The sequence below is a fragment of the Solanum lycopersicum genome, chromosome 2 (assembly GCF_036512215.1).
Source record: "Solanum lycopersicum chromosome 2, SLM_r2.1".
Lineage (NCBI taxonomy): Eukaryota > Viridiplantae > Streptophyta > Magnoliopsida > Solanales > Solanaceae > Solanum > Solanum lycopersicum.
In genome coordinates this window covers 52,000,669-52,022,787 of record NC_090801.1, presented here as the reverse complement: position 1 = coordinate 52,022,787, position 22,119 = coordinate 52,000,669, and the positions used below count along the sequence as shown (strand labels likewise).

Genomic DNA, 22,119 nt, shown 5'->3' with positions numbered 1-22,119 from the left:
GGTAAAAGAATTCATAATACATAAACATGACTCTTAACTTGGCTTTATTGGACAACTGTGCCCTACAATTTTGAGTGTGCACAAGTAGACACTTAAACTTGTATAAAATCGAATAAATAAACACACATGTTCTGCGATATATTACAGATATGACGCCATGTAGGACATAATATTGGCATATAGGGTGTCATATAGGACGAGTGTGTCTATTTGTTCAATTTTATACAAGTTTAAGTGTCTAGTCGTGCACACACAAAACTAAAGGTCATAATTGTCAACTAACGCTAAATTAAGGATTATGTTTATGTATTATACCAAAAAAATATCTACGCAATACGTGACTTATAAGATCTGTACAACGAATAATTTATATCAAATCGCATCAACCCAATAAAAATAAATTTAAAATAGCTTAGAATAGACTCGACTAAATTAATATGAATATTCATTTAGCTTTAGTCCAACAGCTTGTGAGTAATTCACGTGCAATTTTGCAAGTAGCTTCTTGAGAAAAACCTACAAGTAGCTACGTAGTTAGCAGCTTTCCAAATACTTTTTTTTTTGTTAATTTTATAAATAGTTTTTTTGTAAGAAAAGAAGTTTGAAGAGAACTAAGATATCTCTCCTTCCTAAACTAATTTTCTACTAATTTGTTGGATATAAAAAGTATTATTTTTGAAAAATACTCTCTTAGGAAATAATGATTTTTTATTTAATTTTTTTGTTCGATAAATAAATAAAAATTTTGTCACATAGAATTATACATGTTTAATCTTATATAAGTTACTATGAGAAGTGGGGTACGATAGAATAGGAAATAGTAATATGGAATTGTGAAGATCGGACTACGAAGATGAGATTTTTTTTAAAGCTTTTCGAACATGCAAAGATTGCAAATATTATATGTTCTTCCATATTAAACACACCATATATCGCTTGTTATCTTATATTTTTATGAGTATTTTATAACAATTATATTCACTTATATAAGAAGCATCAATTTAGTTCTTTTGTTTCATGATTTTTGTTTTTGTCTGTTTATATCATGAGTTAATTTAGCCTACTTTTCGCGTTGTGTTTAAAGTTAAAACTATCAGAGATCGTGAGTTTGAATTTCGTCGTTATTCTTTTGTCTTTTTAAAATATTTTAATTTATTAATTTTGAATTCCTTTTTAGTATATTATATCTAAAAATTACATATATTATTATAAATCACAAGAATTAATAATTAAAATATTTAAAAAATATATTTAAAATTTAGTTGATTTTTTTAAAACTTCATACGTGTATATATATATGTATCAAATAAATTGAAATTAAAAAATAATATATATTATTTAAAAATTATATAAATTACAATAATTAATAATTATAAAAAAATTTAAAAACACATTAAATTTATGTAACTCTCTTATTTTTCATTCACACTATATAAATTAAAAATAAATAAAATAATATATATTAAGCTCGCACTTGATATTGACTCAAACTAACTTATGGACAGAGCGAGAAAGAATGAGAGAGACATAATGGACCCGCAAGCACCTTACAATGTAACACCTCGCAAGTTGGTCCTGACTTGTGGTCCGTTCGTGTATTATTCTGAGAATGAATTACTTGTCACTATGCTATGAGCTGCTTTCGTCTTTCTTACCCAAAACATTAATTACACCTATCTAAATATCTCAAATTTCGACTACTTAAATTTTCTCCGTTTATTTTTATTTGTTATATTATATTTTTTAAAAGTTTATTGAATTAATTTTATATATTTGATATTTCAAATAATATTTAGATATTTTTTAAAAATTATATAAAAAATATTATAGATAAATTAATTTTCTTTTACATATTAATATGATGAGAAATACGTCGTATTTATAATTTAACTTTAAAAAAGAAACTATAACAATTAAAACTGAACGGAAATAGTATTAAATAAAAGAAAATTTTGGTAGAGAACTACTAGTTCTGAACTAGGACTTGCGCAATGACAATGTGATCCGAATTAGTTATAACATTAATTGGCTTCGAATATATAAAAATTGAAAATTGATAAATTAAATTGATAATATATAAAGGGTAATGCTAAATGGTCAGAAAATTTGGCCAAAATTTTAAAAAATATATAATATCTTTTTTATTTTAAAATATATTGATCTTTTTTTTATTTTTTTAATTAAAATGTCTTAAAAGTTAAAAGGGTAAAAATGTTCAAAAAGATAAAATAACATGCGTAAAATACCATGCTAGCTAAATTCTGACCAAATTTTCTTTCATATATAAAATTAAATCGATCGATCAACAACCTTTTAACTCCTACTACATTCAAATAGCCAAAACTGAATATTTCTTTTACTGATGAATTAGTATGACTCCTCTTACAGCTAAATTATTAATTATGTTTAGAAGAAATGATAGCAGTAATACATGCAACATTTGATAGTAGTCCTCCTTTCTTCATTCTACTTGAACTCAATTTTCTTGCTTTTTTCTATCACATGCTTTGACTATTTTCGACTACATTTTTATTGACAAATTATGATATTTTCATCAACGAAGATTTGTGGAATATTTAAATAGATGCATTATGATTTAAAAAAGGTACGGATACAAAATTACATACAAATGTTAAAAATGGATATTGATTGAAAATAATTATGTGTTAAAATAAGCATATGTCATAATATAAAAATTAATATCAGGACCCAAGAGTTAAAAATGAGGCTCACGCGTTGAAAATTAGTACGGTTAAAAATGAGTTAGAACATAATTATGAATTTAAAATGGTTGAAGCTACTTAAAATATTATAGCAACGACAAATGGGCCGTTTCTAGTACTTCCATAACTAAAGGTTATTTGTGACGACAACTAAAAGTCGTCACAATAAACAACATTTGTGGCGACATTCATTGCCACAATAAGTAAGATTTTACGCCACTAAAAATATTTATACATCATATATTTTGAATTAGTCGCTACTGAAAGCAAGTATCTAATGGCGACTATGTCGCCACTAAAAGCCAAATCAAATGAGCGACACCTTCCATGTCACGACTAAAAAAGGACTTTTAGTAGCAAAAGTTGTTGCCACAAAAGCTAATAATACATTTGTGACAAGTTTTATCTCGTTACTATATAAATACTTTTACAACGACAATAATTACAACTAAATTAATATACCATTTCTGGCAAATTTTACCTCGTTACTAAGGAACAACTTTAAGCAAGAAGCCAAGAACAATAGTCACTACAAAAACTATTAAATTTGTCACCTCTAAATCGTATTTAATCAACCACCATACCACGACCCAAAAGGATAGTAAATTTTCAACAAAAATAAAATTCTCCAAAATTACTAAATAGTTATTCACAACATTCAATAATATTTTACATCGTTGCAAAAGTGTTGTCAAACCAAATATCGTAATTACTCAAACTATTCTAAAAATTGAAACACATACTAGCTAGTACATAAGTGATTTGCATGCCTATATACCATAAAATCAAAAAAACTTTCACTGAAAAACAAAGAATTATTTTGAAATTTTCATAATCTAATGCAAATTGTTGTGCTGAATTCGAGATAATACGAGAAAATATAAACGCGAAAAACAAGACAACAGATTTATTTACGTGGTTCACCAATAAGTTGGCTACGTCCACGGGAAGAGGGGGGACAGTTTTATTATGGAGAGGCAAAAAACAGAATACAGAATAGGGTTTGCCATAGCGTCTATATATAGTGCTAAGCTACGCCCTAACAGGCTTGGGCCCAACATACAGAATTGACAGATAATTAAGGGCCCAATACAACAACATTGTATACCGTCGGGCCGGGGCGTCTCCGACCCCCGGACCCCAGGCCAGGGGAAGCGTCGCCCCCCTGGACCCCCGACTCGCTGACCGGGCAGCGAGACCCCCGTCCTTTCTGTTGTAACGGGTCCGATTCAAGGCATTCAACACAAATAATGTAATAAAAATTTTGAACTTCTCTATAGTAGGGGTTCAATACAAACAACCAAAGCTTCAAGTTAGCAAAATGAATAAGGAGGTTGTCATTGCTCTTTATTCCACAGACAATTCTCTTAAAACAATACAACCTTGAAATCAGAATTAGGATGCAAGCATGCAAGCAACACCTTTATCAAGTAATTTTATGATAGAATGAAAAAGAAAAATCTTGACTACATTTCAACAGAGTTGACATTACACAGTTAGCATGAAAATTTTTTAAGTTATTGTTCTAATTATAATTATTGTGTATATTTTCAAATGCACGATAAGTAGTATCTCTGGATACTTTCTTCAACTACTAGATAAAAAGAAGAAAAGACATACAACAACATATAAAATATAGCAAAATAACAACGTAATACAAATAAATAGCAGTAGAATACAATCACTCAGAATTCAAATCAAATATTGTACTAGAATATAATCTTCAAAAGGAACCACAAATTTATCATAAAATACACACTTCTACACACCAAAATTGTAATTGAGCCATATTTTGAAAGTTGAACAATTATATAAATTTATATTTATCTCAGGAAATTTTGTCCAACTCTTTGTGTGTGCCATTCAGAAACCCAAATTTAGAAGAACAAAGTCAACTACATATATGGATCAAGTCCTAGAATAATTGTCAAAAAGTAAGAAAGAAGAATAGTCAAGGAAAGGAGAAACTTGTTTAGAAAGAAAAAGAACAAGTACATATTGCATTCTAGTCATGAAAGCGACCATTTGTTCTTTCATCATCTCTTCTTGTAACACTTCGGAAATTTAAGACATGTTCTAGAGCCTAACTAAGTGTAATACGGTTTAGACAGTGTTTGAAAGTCTAATTTAATGAATACAAGTCATTTAGGAAGTCTAGAAACCAAAACGTCCATGACGTCCGGAAATTAGTTCAAGGAAGTACTAGTGTGCCTTAGCCTATTTGACTAGCTTTTAGAAGTAGAAAAATGATGAAAATTGGTGAAAGGGTGTCTAACATGTGTTTAAGTTGATTCATGATCGAAACGTCTGGGGACGACTCCTCAAGGACCAACCAAGGGCCCTTGAGGAGGACCCTTGCATTTAGGGGTCAAGAAACTACCCAAGGCAGTGGGCACCCACGAAAGGGAATCGACTAGGCGTGTTTTGATAGACGGGGTGTCGATGCCATCCGTTGACCAACACGACAATCATGGTATATGCTAAGTTATGTGGTAATTCAAGTCAAATTAAATGAGTCACTACAATCATGTCATGTGTGTATGTGAGATATTTTGACCAATCACATAAGAGCTTTAAGCGTGGAATACAATTCGACCGACCAATCAAATCACATAGGTAGACCACTCCCTACAACTATAATTAGGGGTCTCCATTATTCTTAAAGGGAGATTTTTTTGAGAACATGCTCTCGTGGATCAAACACAAATACTTCTCAATAAGCTACAAGTTCAAGTATTCAAGCACTTGAGTTCAAAATACAACTCAAGATCAAGTCCACCAGATTTAATAACATGCTCAAAGGCCCTTGAAATCAAACTACAAGTCAAAATCAAATTCACAATTCAAGATTATGACCAAGAACAAGCTCAAAAACCCTTGAATTTAAGTACAAGTCGATATCAACTCCACAACTTATGATCAAGACCAAATTCAAGAACAAACTAAAAAGTCCTTGAATTTAAGTACAAGTCGATATCAAATCCACAACTCAATCAAGACCACTAGATTAAGAACAAGCTCAAAAATCATTGAATTCAAGTACAAGTCGAGATCAAATCTATCAAATTCACAAGTCAAAAGATCAAATCAGTCAAAATAAAGATCGAGCTTAAAGACACTTAAGTTTATATTCGAAAAAGAAGAATCCGATGATTTATAAATATTGTAACACTTAATACATTTTGAAATCAAATACTCTGTCCGTTTAAAAAATAATGATCTCATTTCTTTTTTAGTGTGTTTCAAAAAGAATGATCCTGTTTTTTTTTTTTTTGACAAAACTTTAACTTTAACTGTCCACATGACATGTTTAAAGATACAAGATTAAAGGACATTATTACATTTGACATAAATTTAATTTAGAACCACAAGATCAAAAAGTCTTATTTCTTTTCTTAAACTTCATTTAAGTCAAACTAAATCATTCTTTTTTAAACAGAGGGAGTACTACATTTTGTTACTCCATTTTTTCTGTCTTGATATTTGTATTACTCGGCTCGAAAACTTGTTATTTACAATACCCACACCTCCATTACCTCCTCATTATCTTCCACATTCCTTAATCTTTCCTACATTTTAAGGATTATTAGTATGTTTATAATTATCTTTTTTGTATGCCTACATGTAACACTATAAATTGAGGTTTTAAAGATTTGGGAGACACTTGTGAAAAAATAAGAACTTTCATCTCTCATCTCTACAATTCTTATTTCAATATTACTATTACTAGTTTGCTTTTATTTCATAATACATTATCAAGGAGAATCGCTAAATTGATTATCTTCATTAGTTTATTCCACTTAACTATAATCATTTTAATGGATGGTAGTGCATTAAGAATGGCCTCATGACTGATTCTTTGGCAGGGGTACCTTATTTTTCTCCCATATCAAGACATTATCGAAAGGAAGGTTATATTTTAGTAGTCAAGAAACAAGACATTTTAAAATGAATATACTTAATGCCAAAGTCTTTTGAAAATATGGGAGTTCTTGGATGGTCCAAATTACAGCCAACAAATACCTAGAGGGGTTGGGATTGAAGTATGTGAAAAAGCCAACTTTATTAATTTGTAAGTTGAATTGTATAGTTTATACTAAACAGGAAGATTTCATATTCCTTGTCTTAGCATCTCTCTAAACTACATCAAAAATAATCATTAACGGCAATTAATTAATAATAAAAGTTAATTTAATTACTACTGAAATGTATTTTTAACATCATTTAACACACTTTGTAAATGTCTCTAAAGTCTAGAAATCCAATATCAATAAATATTTTATCACTCTTTGTTAATCTATAGTTATTATCGCTAAAAAATCAATCTCGATAATGTATTTTTGCCGTACTTTATTAATCAAAGGAATACGAGCAAGGAATCTGGCAATAGTAGGTCAGGCAGGGTTCCCTTCTCCCTAATAATCCCTCGGGCGAAGGTATTTAACCGTTTGTAGCATGAACGTCAACAAATAATATTATGCTATGCATTATATAAAATACATAGGTTTACCCTTAGGATATAAAAAAACATACATAAATATCCAAATAATAACATTGAAAACTCGCATAATTATCGAAATAATATTATCGAAAACTCACATAAATACAAGTAATTAAGCTCTAATATAGTGGGATTGTATTGTTTATCTTTTTTTTTTAAGCACACGGATCAAGAGATCATTACACAAATATTAATCTAATTCCTGCCTTATTCATAATAAGTAGATTGTTGCATAATTTAGTATAGGTATTATATAATACCACCAATTAAATGTGGCATACGTTATACGATAATTGAACCTTGTATGAGATAAATCAAGCATTATAAGATATATTATCTTATGCGCTATTTAATATTAGTATTAATTATTTCAAATTATCAACCAAACAAAATATGTGTCAAAATTAAGGTGATGTGGCACCTCTTTATGACCTTCATTTGAATTTAACTTTTTTCATCTTTTTTTTTTGATTTTTTTTTATAGATAAATTAATTATTATATTATTAAAAGGTCACTTAAATTTATTATAAATAAATATTTTATTAATGGAGGATCATTTATGATAAAAACTCTTCATATTTTTTATTTACTTATCTCACTTATAATAAAAGGAGAAATATAATTTATTCATTTTTGACTTTTTTAATTTTAAATTAATTATTTTACTGTAAAAATATATTACTTTATTTATAAAAATAAATATTTTATTAATGTAGGACCATTTATAAAAAAAAAAACTCTTTATATTTTTTTTTCTATTTGTTTATCTCACTTCTAATCATAAAATCATAATCATAATAAATTTTCTTTTATATTTTAAGTGTTTTTATTTTTATTTTTTAATTTATTCACTAGGAGTTACTACCCATGACTTGCCTCTCTTTAATTTTTACTTTAAATAATATTCATAACTCTCATAATTTTTATGTCCCATGACCTCCAAATTAACTTTGTAAGTTTATGATGTCTTATGGTATTTTGTAATTTTGCCTATAAATTCGTATTAGTTTCATGAAGATTCACATTCACAATCATCATATCTCTTCTCATCATATAGGTTTGGTTTGTAACAAAAAAGGAAGCACATGAAGGTAAGAAATATTTCATTGTATATTTTTATTTTTTATTCCTCTATTTTTGTCTATATAAATTTGTATTTGGTTTGTGAATTAACTAACATGTAACAAAAAAAAGTATATGAAGGTAAGATATATTTCATTCTAAAGTCTTTCTTTTTATTTTTATGTACTTAGACATGCTTTCTTAATATATTATTTTTTATGTTTATATTATAATTTATCAAGTAAGTATGGTTGGAAAAACATCTATAATTCTTACCAATGTGTTGCCCCTATGCAATTGTTCTTTCTAATAGTTAATTTTTCAGATATAATATAATTTGATTATAATAATTGTTAGATTTCAAGAAATAATTATTATTTAGTATGGTTAGTACTATTAAATGATAATAGACGAATATATTAATATAGTTTATAGTTCGTTCTTTCTTTTGACATAATTATTTTTAATTGGTGTATGATTTTTTTTAATTCAGTTAGTTGCATATAATGAAGAGTTTGACATATGTATCAAAACATGATGGTGGATCTCTTTGCAAAGGAAGATGGTAGGAGGAAAAAAAATGAAGCATAATCTAGATTATTTTTTCACTTTGAATTGTATTAGCAACTTAGTTATTTTTGCTAGAGTTTTTTAAATTTTTATTTATATAAATAATTTAGCTAAATGTATTATATTGTCAATGCTAATCATTTGATCCTTTACTTTCTCTTTGTTATGAAAATTATATTAATATAATTATTTCATTTTAACAACAACAAAATTTATGATGATTAGTTTCATTTGTATTATAATTTTTAAAAAGTAATTAAAAATAAAATATTATTTTGATAATGTCATTTTTTGCGTATGTAACAATATGTCACCATTCTTTTTGCTTTGAGAGTATTTATAATTTTTAGTTAATCACCAATTATTATGTTTTCTCTGTTTTTTTTTTTTTGTATTTTCACCCCTTATTTTTATTTATTTATTTTATATCTAATATCAATACATAATTAGTATACATTTCAAGTCTAATAAATTTATACATTTGAATTATTTATAACTCATGTCTCTTCATCTTACTTGTAACGTTTGATATTAAATATCATTCATAACTTTTATATGTTTCATTTTTTGTAAGTCCTATAAATATTTAATTAATGTTTCAAAAATGATAATAAGCAAATGTAATAATAAAAGTTTACAAAAATCAATTTTGTTTTGGCGAAATCAGAGTTTGAATAGAAAATTAGTACTCCTACAAAAGTTAGAGAAAATTAAGACATATAAAATATTTGCAACCTAATACAGTGTATTGTTATTTCAACATATTATCTCTTATTCCATTTACTTCACCATCGTGAATATTTTGTTCTAAAATATACATATACAAAATAAATAAATATATTTTATATGTTTAAGATAAATCTATGATATAGCAGACGATGAGAAATATTAATATGATCTATATATTCGATACTAACCTAAATATTACATATTTTATATTATTATCTTATAAATATTTTATATAGTCGCGCGAATAGTTTCACTAGTTATTTAATATAGGTTAACCTAAATTAAATAGCTACCAGATACTCTCTCCATTCATTTTTATTTGTTTTATTTGACTTGACACACTCATCAAAGAAAACAATTATTGATATAGGTATTTTAAGCAAAAAAAAAGTGTTTTTTCTTGATTTAACAAAAGTGACAAAATAAAATAAATTTTTTTATTAAAAATAGGGAAAATTGTATATAATGGTAAACTAATAAATCAAATTAAATGCTATAATCACATTTTAATTTAATTGTACCCTATAGCAAACTGTTTGTCAGTCACCTCTCTCCCTTAAACTCTCGCTTGCCACTCTCCCTCTATCGTTCGCTTTCTCTCACTTTTGTACAAACACAAGTGTATAAAATATGTTTCTGTTTGTATAAAGCGAGAAAAAATTGTATATATACATATATTTTCGTTCCTTTCTCTCCCCTCTCCCAGATCTCGCTCGCCACCCTCATTCTATCCCTTATCCAAACAAAAACGAAATGTATAAATTGTGTTTCTGTTTGTATAAAGTGAGAGAAAATTGTATATACACTTGCAAATACACATATCTTCGTCCTATACACTTATAATTATACAAAACACACATATTCCCCTGCCCAATTTTCTTGTCTTTCTCTCTTTCTCGTTTTATACATACACACATTGTACAATTGATTTATATACAACTCTTTCTTTTGTATATGTATAGCGAATTATGAAATTGGTTTCTTTGTATATGTATAGCGAATTATACGTATTCATGTTTGCTATGGAGCGCAATTATGCAAACTTTGATATAAAATACAAATATGAATTTTGTGTATGCTATATGTGAAAGTTGTTCTTGAAAATAAGCAACAAGTAAAAGTGAATTATTGTGAAACTTCGCGATCAATAGTAATATCATGAGAAATATGACGAAGCAGCACCTGAATAGTGACCTCCGGTGCACTCAACTGGGGGAGATGACCTTCGGTTGAGATGACTTTGACAATTGACCTCCCGCTCAGATTTCGGTGAATATATTCCGAAACTGCCACTGGCACGGCCAAATCCTTGGAACTCTGAATAATGTGACAAGGAACCGTAACACGACAGAGAAAATACCTTAAATCGAACGTGAAAATTGTTCGAAAAACACTTAATGAGATGTCTTGTCTCACATTGAATAACGTTCTGCTGAATTCTTGAAATGCCACTGAATCCATGTCGCCGCTGATTACTAGCGGCGCGAAACCGTCGATCCATGACTTGTAGTTCGACTCCATCGCTTGACATAGTTAATCGATGTCTTCCTTTTCGAATCCTCCATAGTATTCATCTGAATTTATGAACCTATATAAAGAGGAAACATTTGTATCGTTGAGAATATAATTAACTACTAAAATTATGTTACGAAAAGTGTATTCCTTTTAACAACTTAAGCTCACACACTTCAGCATAGTATCAGAGCAGATAAATATGTTAAGATAGAATCTCACCGACATTCATAATAAAAAGAATATATCTACGTGCTTGCCCATGAAAAAGAATTATACCCACACATGAGTGAATGTGTTGAGAATATGATTAACTATAAAAAATATGTTTTCTCTAACAGCTTAATTCTTTAGATAAGGTAATCACTTATAATTGTATTCCCTTGAGGTTTTGAACGTTTTGGTAAAGATGCACAAATAACCTTGATTAGTTACAAGAGTAATAGTCTGAACTTTTATGTTATTTTTCTCTTAATCATTTCACTTCATTAAAAGGGCATTAGTAGAAAGTGACAATTTATTTAGGCCCTAAAATAGTTTCTCGACAGTTCATACTAGAGCGAGTAGTAGAGTACACTAAATATATTACTATTCTTACAAATCTTTTAAAAGTATGTAAAATATTTTGAAAAGGTATAATATATAAACATGACTCATAACTTGGCGTTAACGGGTAACTATGACATTTATTTATGGGTGTGCACAAGTAGACACTTAAAATTGTATAAAATTAAACAAATAGACACTACAACAAAAATGACCATTAGCGGCATTTAATTTTTAATTGTCGCTAAATATATATTTTTAGCGGCAATTGTCACTCTTTGTATATGTTCCTAAAGCCTTTAGCGACATTGGTTCTAATGATGCTTAACTAATGCCGGTAAAGACTTAACATTCTTTAATAGTGTCAATATTTAATGTCGCTAAAAGTTGTTTTTGTTGTAGTGAGACACATTTGTTCTACATGACACCCTACATGAAAAAATTGTATCCTACATGGCATCCTACATGTATTATGTCATGTAGAATACATGTGTCTACTTGTTTGATTTTATACAAGTTTAAGATTCTACTTGTGCGCACTCAAAGTTGAAAGAAATAGTAAAAATATTACAAAGTATGAATCAAATGTACTTAGTATTAATTTGAATCAAGTAAATGCATGAAATTCTTTCATACCACAAACAATTATAAATAAATAAATAAACAAATAATTGCACTATATTATATATCATATATAAGTTGAATATAACCTATTTAAATTTGAATGGCAATCACATTGATGATCTCACCTTGGTGAAGCAGAAAGTAAGATGAGTTTGGAAAAGAGATGAGGACGAAATATAGAAGCAACAACACCAGTCATGGATGACAAAGAATGTCCCAAATATATGCAAGAATCAATTTGAAGATCCTCTAAAATGGCAAATAAATCATAGGCATATCGTTCAAAATCAAAAGAATCTGGATTAGTCGAACCTGAGCCCATGTTGTCATAAAGAACAACACGATAATCATCGATTAAGTAAGGAATAAGATGTTTCCAAACTGATTGATCAGTGCCGAAACCATGACCAAGTACCAACGGTAGTCTTGCCTGACCCAATAACTTTAACATTGTGAGCCTCTTTAATTACTCCCATCGTACTCTTCACACAACAGATCCACTCTGAAATTTACTTATATATTTATATTAATATATATGTTTGGTCGTAGAATAAAGTTGTGTGGTGTGGAAACTAAACTCCAAAAGGTAATGCATGCATATGCCATAATTATTAAATAAAGACATAACAAAAAAGAAGCATATGCCATAATTTTTGATCATTTTCATATTGGCAAGCCACATAACTTGACTTTGGATAGATCTAGTGGATCGATACTGGGGTCACTCGAATCAATTATTTTTCAATTTTATTTGACTTGGAGCATGAAAGATCTTCGATAAAAATATTTTTTTTTGTCAATATATTCTCTCTTAATACTCAAGTACTTTAACATAAAGTTGTAAAGTGTAGATTTTTATGTGAAATTTTAAGAAAATCACAAATAAATGTTAGATTGAGAATCTCTAATTATAATATAATAAATTTAATACTCATCTCTCAAATAGTTATGCAATACTTTTTGCTTTTTGAGATTATTGATATTTTAGAATATATATTTTAATTTTGACATATTGATATAAGAGCAACAGTAATTTATGATATTTTTCTTATAATTTGTTAATAATTGATTTTAGTTTTAAAATACTGAGATAATCTAATTCAATTTAATTTTAAAAAATTAGTTATATAACTCTTGGAAAACCAAAAATACAGCATTAATTGAGTTGAAAAGAATTAAAAGTTCTAAGGATCAAACCCTTTCGATTAACCAAATTAATATTATAAAAATATACTCACTCTTTTTAAAAGAGTGATCTGATTTGATTTGACACAAAATTTAATAATATAAAAAATATTTTTGAATCTTTTGATCCTAAATTAACGTTATGTCAATTGTACAAAATTATCATTTAATCTTGTGATCTTAAATATACCATGTGAAAAAACTAAAATAAAAGATATTACCAAAAAAAAAATCATTCTTTTTAAAAAATTAAAGAAAAAACAGGTCATTCTTTTTTAAGCCGAGAATATGACCAAGACATGATCAACAAAGTAGATGAGGATATCATTATTGTGTTGGCCTCTTTTTCCAATTTATATAATTGTTGGGTCTATGAGAAAAGTCTACTTGCATTTAATAAGCATGCTAAAAAGTTTTGTTGCACGCGGAAACCTTCACCTTTTCAAATCCATTTAAAAAAAGTAATGTATATTTATAGGGATCTATTAAGGCCTGTGGGGGTGCCACGCCACTCACAGGCTTCGACAGAAATTCTATTTATGTATAAGTATTTATATATATAATATATGTATAAATAATAAACGTGTCACCCATAGAACAAAAATAATCTTTGGTGCAATGGTAGACCATCTACTTGATAGGTCTTAGTTCGTGGGATCGATCCAGCTAGCAACATTTTTTTTAAACCACAAGGCACATTTTCTTTTGTTTTTTGATTTTTTTTTACTTATTAACTTATCATTAAGTATTAACCAATAATTATTTTTAACTAATTTAATTTAATTCTTTGACTTTTTTTATAAGATTAAATATATGATAAAAAAATCTCTTCACCGTTGAAATCCTGACTCTTCCTTTAAACTTTTGAACAACAAAAAATTGTCATCAATTAAAGCTTCAGCCTTTCGTTCATCGCCCAATCATGCTCTCTCGTTCAGCCACAAGACGAATAATTCTATCTGAATCTAAAATTGATTTAATCAATGAGTCTACTGAGTATTAGAGACGAATCCAAAATTTGAAGATTTTGATGCACCAATACTATCTTAATTTAGGTAGTTAACAAAATTTTTACTATAATTAACGAATAATGTAGTATTAGATTAGTAACTAATGGCTAAAATATGATTTATAAGCTAAATTTAAAATAAAAATAATGAAATTAGACTAAATCGTATTTCCTCGAGTGGTTCCTCAAGTTTATACCAACTAAACAAGGATACCCCTTCGCTTCTTATGGGTGCACTGTTGATTATATCATATTTTATGTGAGTTTTTCATTATAGATATACATATATACACGTAATTACGTTTTTAGGTTAATAGATGCACGTGCACCCCTATCAAATCGTGTGGGTTCGTCTCTGCTTAGCACTATGTAGATCCGCCTCCGCTTGACATCCAGTGACTCTAAATCTTAGATCCGCCTCTATTAATTTATATCTATTAATTCATTTGAACTACTCATTTTATCATTAATGATATGGTTTAGAATTGCACAAAATATTTTTGACTTACACTAGATTAAGTGTTTTTTTAGAAAAAAAAAAGAGAAAAGAAATCTTCCTTAAACTTCAAACTCAAATAAACTATATCATAATTGAAATGAAGAAAACATTAAAATATAATTTGAGAAAAGGGTCTGATGTACCCCTCAACTTTGTCATTTAGAGTTGATATACCCCTTGTTATGAAAGTGACTCATATATACCCTACTTGTAAACAAATGGCTCACATATACCCTTTTACTCTAACGGAAATGAAAAAAATAATAATTTTAATCTATATTTTTATTATTTTTTTCTAAAAAATATAATCCCATATGAGTAAATTTAATCCTCGTCAAACATATTTTTTTTTTTGAATTTTTTTTGTTTCAATGACTAATTTATAATTATTATTTTGATAATCAAATTTATTTATGTTTCACTAATATTCTTGTAAAACTTATTGTAGATGGCTAAATTTTTTCTTCGAATACGAATTAAATTACAATACACACAAAAAAATAGTTTAATTTTTTGTTCTTTAAACTAAGGAATGAAAAGAAAAAAACAAAATAAGAATAAGAAATTCAAATAATTATAATAAAAGAAGTCAAAAAAAAATTTATGTATGAAAAAAATTAAAATATACCTTGAACTTTGATAGAAGAATCATATATATCCCTAAATAATTTTTAAAAAAAAATTAGAAGTAATAAATATAAATTTAAAACTAATTTTTTAACTTCCGTTAAATGAAGGGTATATGTGAGCCGTTTGTATAACGGTAAGGGCATATATGAGTCACTTTTATAACGAGGGTATATCAGCTCCAAATGACAAAGTTGAGAAATATATCAGACCATTTTTCCATATAATTTAAAAAGAGGTGGACCCTCGTGGATAGATATTAGATATGGTTGACAATTACATGTATTTGAGGGATCGTTTGCTTTATTTATGAAATGAGGAAAATGTCTTCGTGTAGCTAGCTAGATATTATTGTCAATGTAGTTTAACCTTTTCCGTGAGTTGCGTCCTTAAATTGAAGGCACGCCGACCAATTGATTTCGTAGTTTTTTATTTACAAAAATTATGTCTATTTTACAAGTGGTTACACACGAGAAAATCTGAAAAGATTATTTTTTTTCTTGTTCATTTCGTAAGTGGTTAAGAAATTTTATTTTCTCCTCAAATTGCCATGGAATACAACAATCCAGGCATGTGCTTTGCTACCATATACTCCCTCCATTTCAATTTAGGTTTTTGATTGGGCATCAAATTTGAAAAAAGAAATAATGCCTTTTAAAAGTTATGGTATAAAAAAGTCGGAGAGATGGAAAATGAAGAACTGGAAAGGATACAATAAATTCACATTATATAAATCTATCAACTCGAAAACTGTTTTCTTCACTCAGGTTAAATTACTAGAAATACATAATGAACAACACTTTATTGTACAGGCATTTACTCGTCCTGTTCTATATTCCTGATCCACTTGGTGGCCACCCATTTTTCTCCTCTTATTACTGGGCAACTACCGTGAAGTGATGTCTGCATTAAAATTCAAACAAACATGAAAATCGCAAGGCCATGTATGAATAATGAAAGTATGCATTACATTGTGTTGATCATCCTCTTCCTTGGTAATTTATATACGATCATTTACAATTTCTTGCATCTGGAAGAAGTAAAAGGAAGGCGAAGAGCATATTCTAATTGCATTAAGCAAACTAACATAGCAGCATTAGAATTTAGCAGCTACAGATGGCACAAAGTTCGCATTATATTCCAGCTAACCTATTGAGGATCAGCTCTTTGAAACAAATTTCTTAACTGACTGATTACTCCTTTCTATGTGTTATTGATCTTTATAACAAATCACCAATGAACAATCAGAACAATGAATGCATTCGAATAGCTCACCAAATCAATTGTACCATTTGGAAGCAGTGAGTAGAATAGAAGTCCATCCCCTCTGCGTGGCTTCACTTTCAAACCAATACACTTGCTGTAATCATAGGTACCATCCATATTCTGCGCGCTCTGTAGATGAACCACAAAGGACCATTTACAAGTCAGGCACACAAAGATAGGTAGTGATCGGCAGAAAGAGAGTAGAGAGTAACTTGATCTCACCTCAAAAGGGAACACAGTTTCCCCACCTTCTTCAACATCAGATAAATATAATAAGAAGGATGCAACCTAGATGAGATTAATGAAAGTTTAGTCCAGACAAGTAAAAACAAGCATTCCTTAACATTAAATGCCAGTGAAAAAATTCTCGACCAATGAATATGTCATGGTTAAAAGCGTAGTACAATCCCTGTACTTGCTCGACACATTTTCACCTGATGGTTCCAATTTCCAAGATTGAAGTTAAGATCAGAAATTTTCCATGAAGAAAAGAATAAGTTGGATATAGAGGATGTCACATCAATGGCAAGATAAGAAACCAACAGAACAATTATTATCATCTTGATTATTGAAGAGAAATTACTAAAGCAGTAATGGAGAACACGATAACAATTGAATTTCTTTAGTCAAAAGATAAAACAATATCTTCTAACTGAAAAAAACAGTAGACAGCGACATGTTTTGAAGACTTTCCATTAGGAGTGATATTTAGATTGTACAAATAAAGATGGTTTACACTTAAAGCATGCAACTAATTTCTTTTGATAAATTTTCTCATAAAATACATATGCTTAATGATAAAAAAAACTGCCCCCATCTTTGAAAAACATATTCCAATCAGAGATAAAGCAGCATATTTATTTATCAATTTTGTCATCTGACACATGCTAGAGAGAGTTCAGCAAAGTACTGCACAGAAGGACCAGCATTTGCAGTTTTGAGGTAAAGCGAGTAAAATGCCATATTAAAAATGTGGAGTTGTTGCAACCGAATTCTGCTTATTTACGACATAGAACCCAATACTTAAATCAAACACATCAAAGTTTTCTATTTTAATTATATGTAATCCTGGGGAGAGGAGGATGTATATGAGTAACATGGAATCATGGATAAGCACAACATCATCATGCACAGATAATCAAATACTATAGTATTCCACCATCCATGATGCCGTTTTGTGTAAGATTTCAATTGAACTACAAGAGAAATAGTGAGTCAATTAGAAAAAATAGCACCACTGCAAAATTTAGTTCATACGAACCCTTTGGCTCTTCTGAGGGCCATATTGAGCAGGATCGAAAGCATCATAATGTGACTGATATCTTTGCCCAATTTCATACCGCAAAACATTAAATGCCTGAAACACGTACAAGTTCACCGAAGAGCAAAGGTCAAATTATTCAGCTTCAAGAAAAATAATGACCGGAGGAATATAACACTTGGCATCGCCTGAAGCAGATAATCATTCAAAATCAGTAAGAAGCGATAAAGAGAAAATTGAGATACAATCACACCAATGTTTATTAATCTACAATGATCAAGTTAGCAGATTGACAAGCTGTAAATTGTCACGTGTACTAGGAACAAACATGTGTTATATATTTGGTTACTTGCAAAGCAAAATCCAGTAAAGAAATTGACCGAAGTATTATGGAAAACCAGCTCAAAACCTCCATACCAGGCAATTTCAGATGCTAATCAAACCGCAGATATTTTTTTTTTGATGACCGTGGTGTCTGGACCACCTTTCGCACACGTCCACTAATTCCACAGTATACCTGCCAACTCCCAACAGCAACAGGTACCTAGTAACTCTGTCCACCAGGGCTAGGACAAATAGAAAGAATCAACTAGTGTTTTTTGTCTCTTAGAACTGCAAACTTGACCCACTGACTCATGGTTTTGTCCTTTGAAAACGAATCTCTTGTTAGAAGCAGTGTATCCACACCATTATGAGATCTATGATCACCTACTCTATACCATAATCTCTTGCATCTTAGCTACTTTAGATTTAACGGCCTCAAAGTCACCTGCCAAATTCGGTAAACTGTCATCCGAGTTTCATTGCATTACCATTCTGAATTCTTTTATTACTTCACCGTAGTCTGTAACTTAATAGGCATTACTCTGAACTTCAAATTTCAAATATCACTTCTCAGATTAACATGACGAATCAGTGTTTCAGTGAGAAGTATTGATCTTGTATACAAAGGCTAAAATACTCCTTATCAAAATGAAAAATGAGGCCCACTTCTTTTAAGTTCTTCAGTATATCACTTGATAACATAAGATTACTTCAACAGCTAAATTGGATCCATTTCTTTTAAATTCTCAAAGCTATCAGAAATAAACATTTTAATCTTTTTCTTGGTATATTCGCTTTTAAGAATTATAAAAATTGAAGTCCACATAATTTATTCTATGCCAATCAAACGAGATATAAATGGGAAGTTCATATTATAGTTTTATTAAGATATCTAACTAGTTTCAAAATCACAATCTTTTTTTTTTCCCAAATACTAGCACTACACAAATGATGCCAACTAAACTAGGATGCAGAGTAACGACAGTTTTGCTGTTGCACTGAGCAAGATAGGTGGGGTAGCCGTTTGGATGGGGCCTTTTTTTTTTTTGGCGGGTGGGGGGATTTAGAATGATTTTCTTCCAAAATTCTGCCACTTATCAAATCAATAATATCTAAGACATGGAAGCAAAACCAAAGACTACATGTGGTGAGATGAGCTTAATGCAATTTTTTTATAAGCAGTTCTTATGAGCTTAATGCATTTTATATAAGATATAAATGTAAGTGAACTTTACCTCACCATGTGTCTTGGGGATCATTGTCGCTCTTGCAATTTTCTCCTCAATAAGATCCAAGATTCCAGTTTTGTCTTCTGATGCACTTATAAACGTGCCAGAACTAAAGAAATTGACAAGATAATGTAAATCTCATGCACGGTATGTAGATTCTTCTCAAAGATACTAACACATGAAGCGCAAAGTTCTATCATATTCTTATATTTTGGAGCAAATTACAAAATATTAGAGACAAGTCATTGAAACTTTAAAAAGAACAAATCACATGTGGTTTTGAACATAGTGAATTCGCTGTCTTCCAAAACAAGATGATAAATGAACACACACCATATATTCAGTGACCTAGTTTAGCAGAAATGGGAAGGAGAAGTCATGTTTGAATTGATTATCGTTTAGATCTTCTGACATTATCAAATAAGTTTTGGAAAAAATTACCTAATTAATAAGAATCTGATCACTCTGAAATTAAGACAATGTAAAGACTTAAATAAAGGTCTCGGTGTTCATGTTCAACATTGATAGAAAGTTCGCATAGAAACTGATTGACAAAAATGAGAGTTATGGAGTCGTATATACCTCGTTCTAATTCCTTTGGTGGTCTCTTCTGTTTCTCCTTTGCGAAGAGCCAATGATGATGGTTCCAAACTTGTCTTTGCTATCTTAATTATGCTCTGGCATTGTTCTATAGACGCAAAATTGGGAAAGTATAATGCACGAGGGAACCAGCTTAAAACCTACGCAAAGAATGTAAATATATTTACAGGCAAATGCAATATAAGAACTTAATAATAGTTAGACATAAAGAACCCTCATAGAGTTTATAAGTATAGAATGATTTAAATAATTACAAGTTTAGCAACATAGATTTAAGTTATAAAACAAGTTAATATGGTATCTTCCCAGCTATTGCAGAGATGTGACCTACGTACATACATGATGCGTTTGAGTCAGAGGCAAAAATCTCAGACCTTGTTAAGGGTGACTTATCAAACTGTATTAGAATGGACAATGAAACTCCTTGATCAAATCCAATGAAAAGTGAAAATTTAGGAGGATATATATCAAAGCAAGATTGCTCTGCATGTCTGATAAACATTTCCTAGATGCTTCAGAATTCAATTTACTAGCTAATAAGTTTGTAAACATGGAGAAAACCTGGGTTTACACTTGATGAAACAACCTCTGAGCTCTTTCCTGGTATCTATCTCATAGCCTATCTTTACATCAGCATAAGAGTACAACTAGATTATTAACAAATTCTGCCCCTGAATAATGGAGCAAATGCAGTTTAAAACTTGATATATACTATAGTGCCAGTTTGAACATTTGTTATTACTCTACACATGTTACTTACTTCAAGCCCCTTTGTGCTAATTTGAGCTCAAAATTTAGGGGACAATATTAGAAAAACATCTTAGACAAATATTCCTTATGGAAACTCTTCAAATAGAAATCTATTTTACGAATATGGCAATCAATTGACAACTGATTACACAGCAGAATCTCTGGACACTTCAGTTCGCCCTGCTCAGAAACGAGAACTGAAATCCGAAACAAGGAGAATTGACAGTTTCGCAACTGAAACAAGAGAAACACACCTGAAAGGGGATGGAAGTGAAGGAATCATCTCCAGACACACCGGTAGGCAAGGGATCAAAGTCCTTCTCCAGATCAACAGATTCAAGCACCCTCGACCTTACATTAGGTACATCCTACCAATTACCATACCCAAAAGTTCAATCAGCACATATATACAAACAGCGCAGATCCAGATTTACAAAATTAGTAAGCACTACTAGCTATTCCTTCTACTTAGTGACAGCAATTGCAGACTTGGTACAAAATTACATGTTCAATTGCAACTACTAAACAAATAATGTACCACAAAACATGTAATTAAGTATAAATAACGATTTGAAAATAGAAAGCACCTGCTGAGAGAAGAGAACAGAAGCAAATAATCCGAGGAGGAAGAAGAAGAGACATAATAGAAATACGGAAGGTAAGCCTAGGTTCCACCATCCTCCGATGACTGATTTCCCTCTGCTCTTCATTTTGATTGGAATCGCTGGGGGAAAAAAACTACTACTTGTATTAGTTCACAAAGTCCGGCGATCAAATGCCGACGACCTTTGACTTCCGTCGGCGGGTGGAAAGTCCTCAATTCTGATTCAACGGAACGTCGTCTTCGTTTCCTAAAAGGGAAGCGCCTAGCACGTACAGTTTGAATATTATCAAATTACAATTTAACCCATAATGTTTTACGAATTTGAAGATCACTACTCAATTTTGAAGAAAAAAAAATAGTACTAATAATTACTCCATCTGTAAATATACAGTCAGATACACTTTCCCGTGTCCAAGTAAAAAGGGAGAACCGATTACACTTGTTACGAAAAACTTTTTTTTAATGGCTCGAACCTGTTTAATTAAGGATTGTTTGGT

At 29.8% G+C, this 22,119-nt stretch overlaps 1 protein-coding gene and 1 pseudogene across 2 annotated transcripts; both read right to left on the bottom strand.

Annotated features, from left to right (window-relative positions):
- Positions 1-10,552: 10,552 nt before the first annotated feature.
- LOC112940984 (probable esterase KAI2) lies at positions 10,553-12,884 on the bottom strand (annotated as a pseudogene).
- A 3,400-nt stretch (positions 12,885-16,284) lies between these two features.
- Positions 16,285-22,062, bottom strand: LOC101244153 (probable prolyl 4-hydroxylase 9). 2 transcript variants are annotated; one of them, NM_001309797.1, is made up of 8 exons: positions 21,606-21,842; positions 21,273-21,386; positions 20,251-20,408; positions 19,675-19,777; positions 18,116-18,211; positions 17,077-17,142; positions 16,864-16,983; positions 16,285-16,491 (listed from the first exon to the last, which is right to left on the bottom strand). In NM_001309797.1, the coding sequence occupies exons 1-8, from the start codon at positions 21,726-21,728 to the stop codon at positions 16,405-16,407; spliced, it is 867 nt and encodes a 288-aa protein (NP_001296726.1). In that variant the 5' UTR covers positions 21,729-21,842; the 3' UTR covers positions 16,285-16,404. The 2 variants fall into 2 exon arrangements, with proteins under 2 accessions (NP_001296726.1, XP_019067505.1); XM_019211960.3 differs by having other exon boundaries at positions 16,299-16,491; positions 16,878-16,983; positions 21,606-22,062.
- Positions 22,063-22,119: the final 57 nt, after the last annotated feature.

Bases quoted from the DNA above. Each gene is read 5' to 3' on its own strand.
- LOC101244153 (NM_001309797.1), bottom strand. From the start codon at position 21,728: ATGAAGAGCAGAGGGAAATCAGTCATCGGAGGATGGTGGAACCTAGGC. The intron at 21,387-21,605 runs GTGCTTTCTATT...GGTAATTGGTAG, and splicing joins CTGTTCTCTTCTCTCAGCAG to GATGTACCTAATGTAAGGTC. The intron at 16,984-17,076 runs GTGAGATCAAGT...GTTCATCTACAG, and splicing joins AAACTGTGTTCCCTTTTGAG to AGCGCGCAGAATATGGATGG.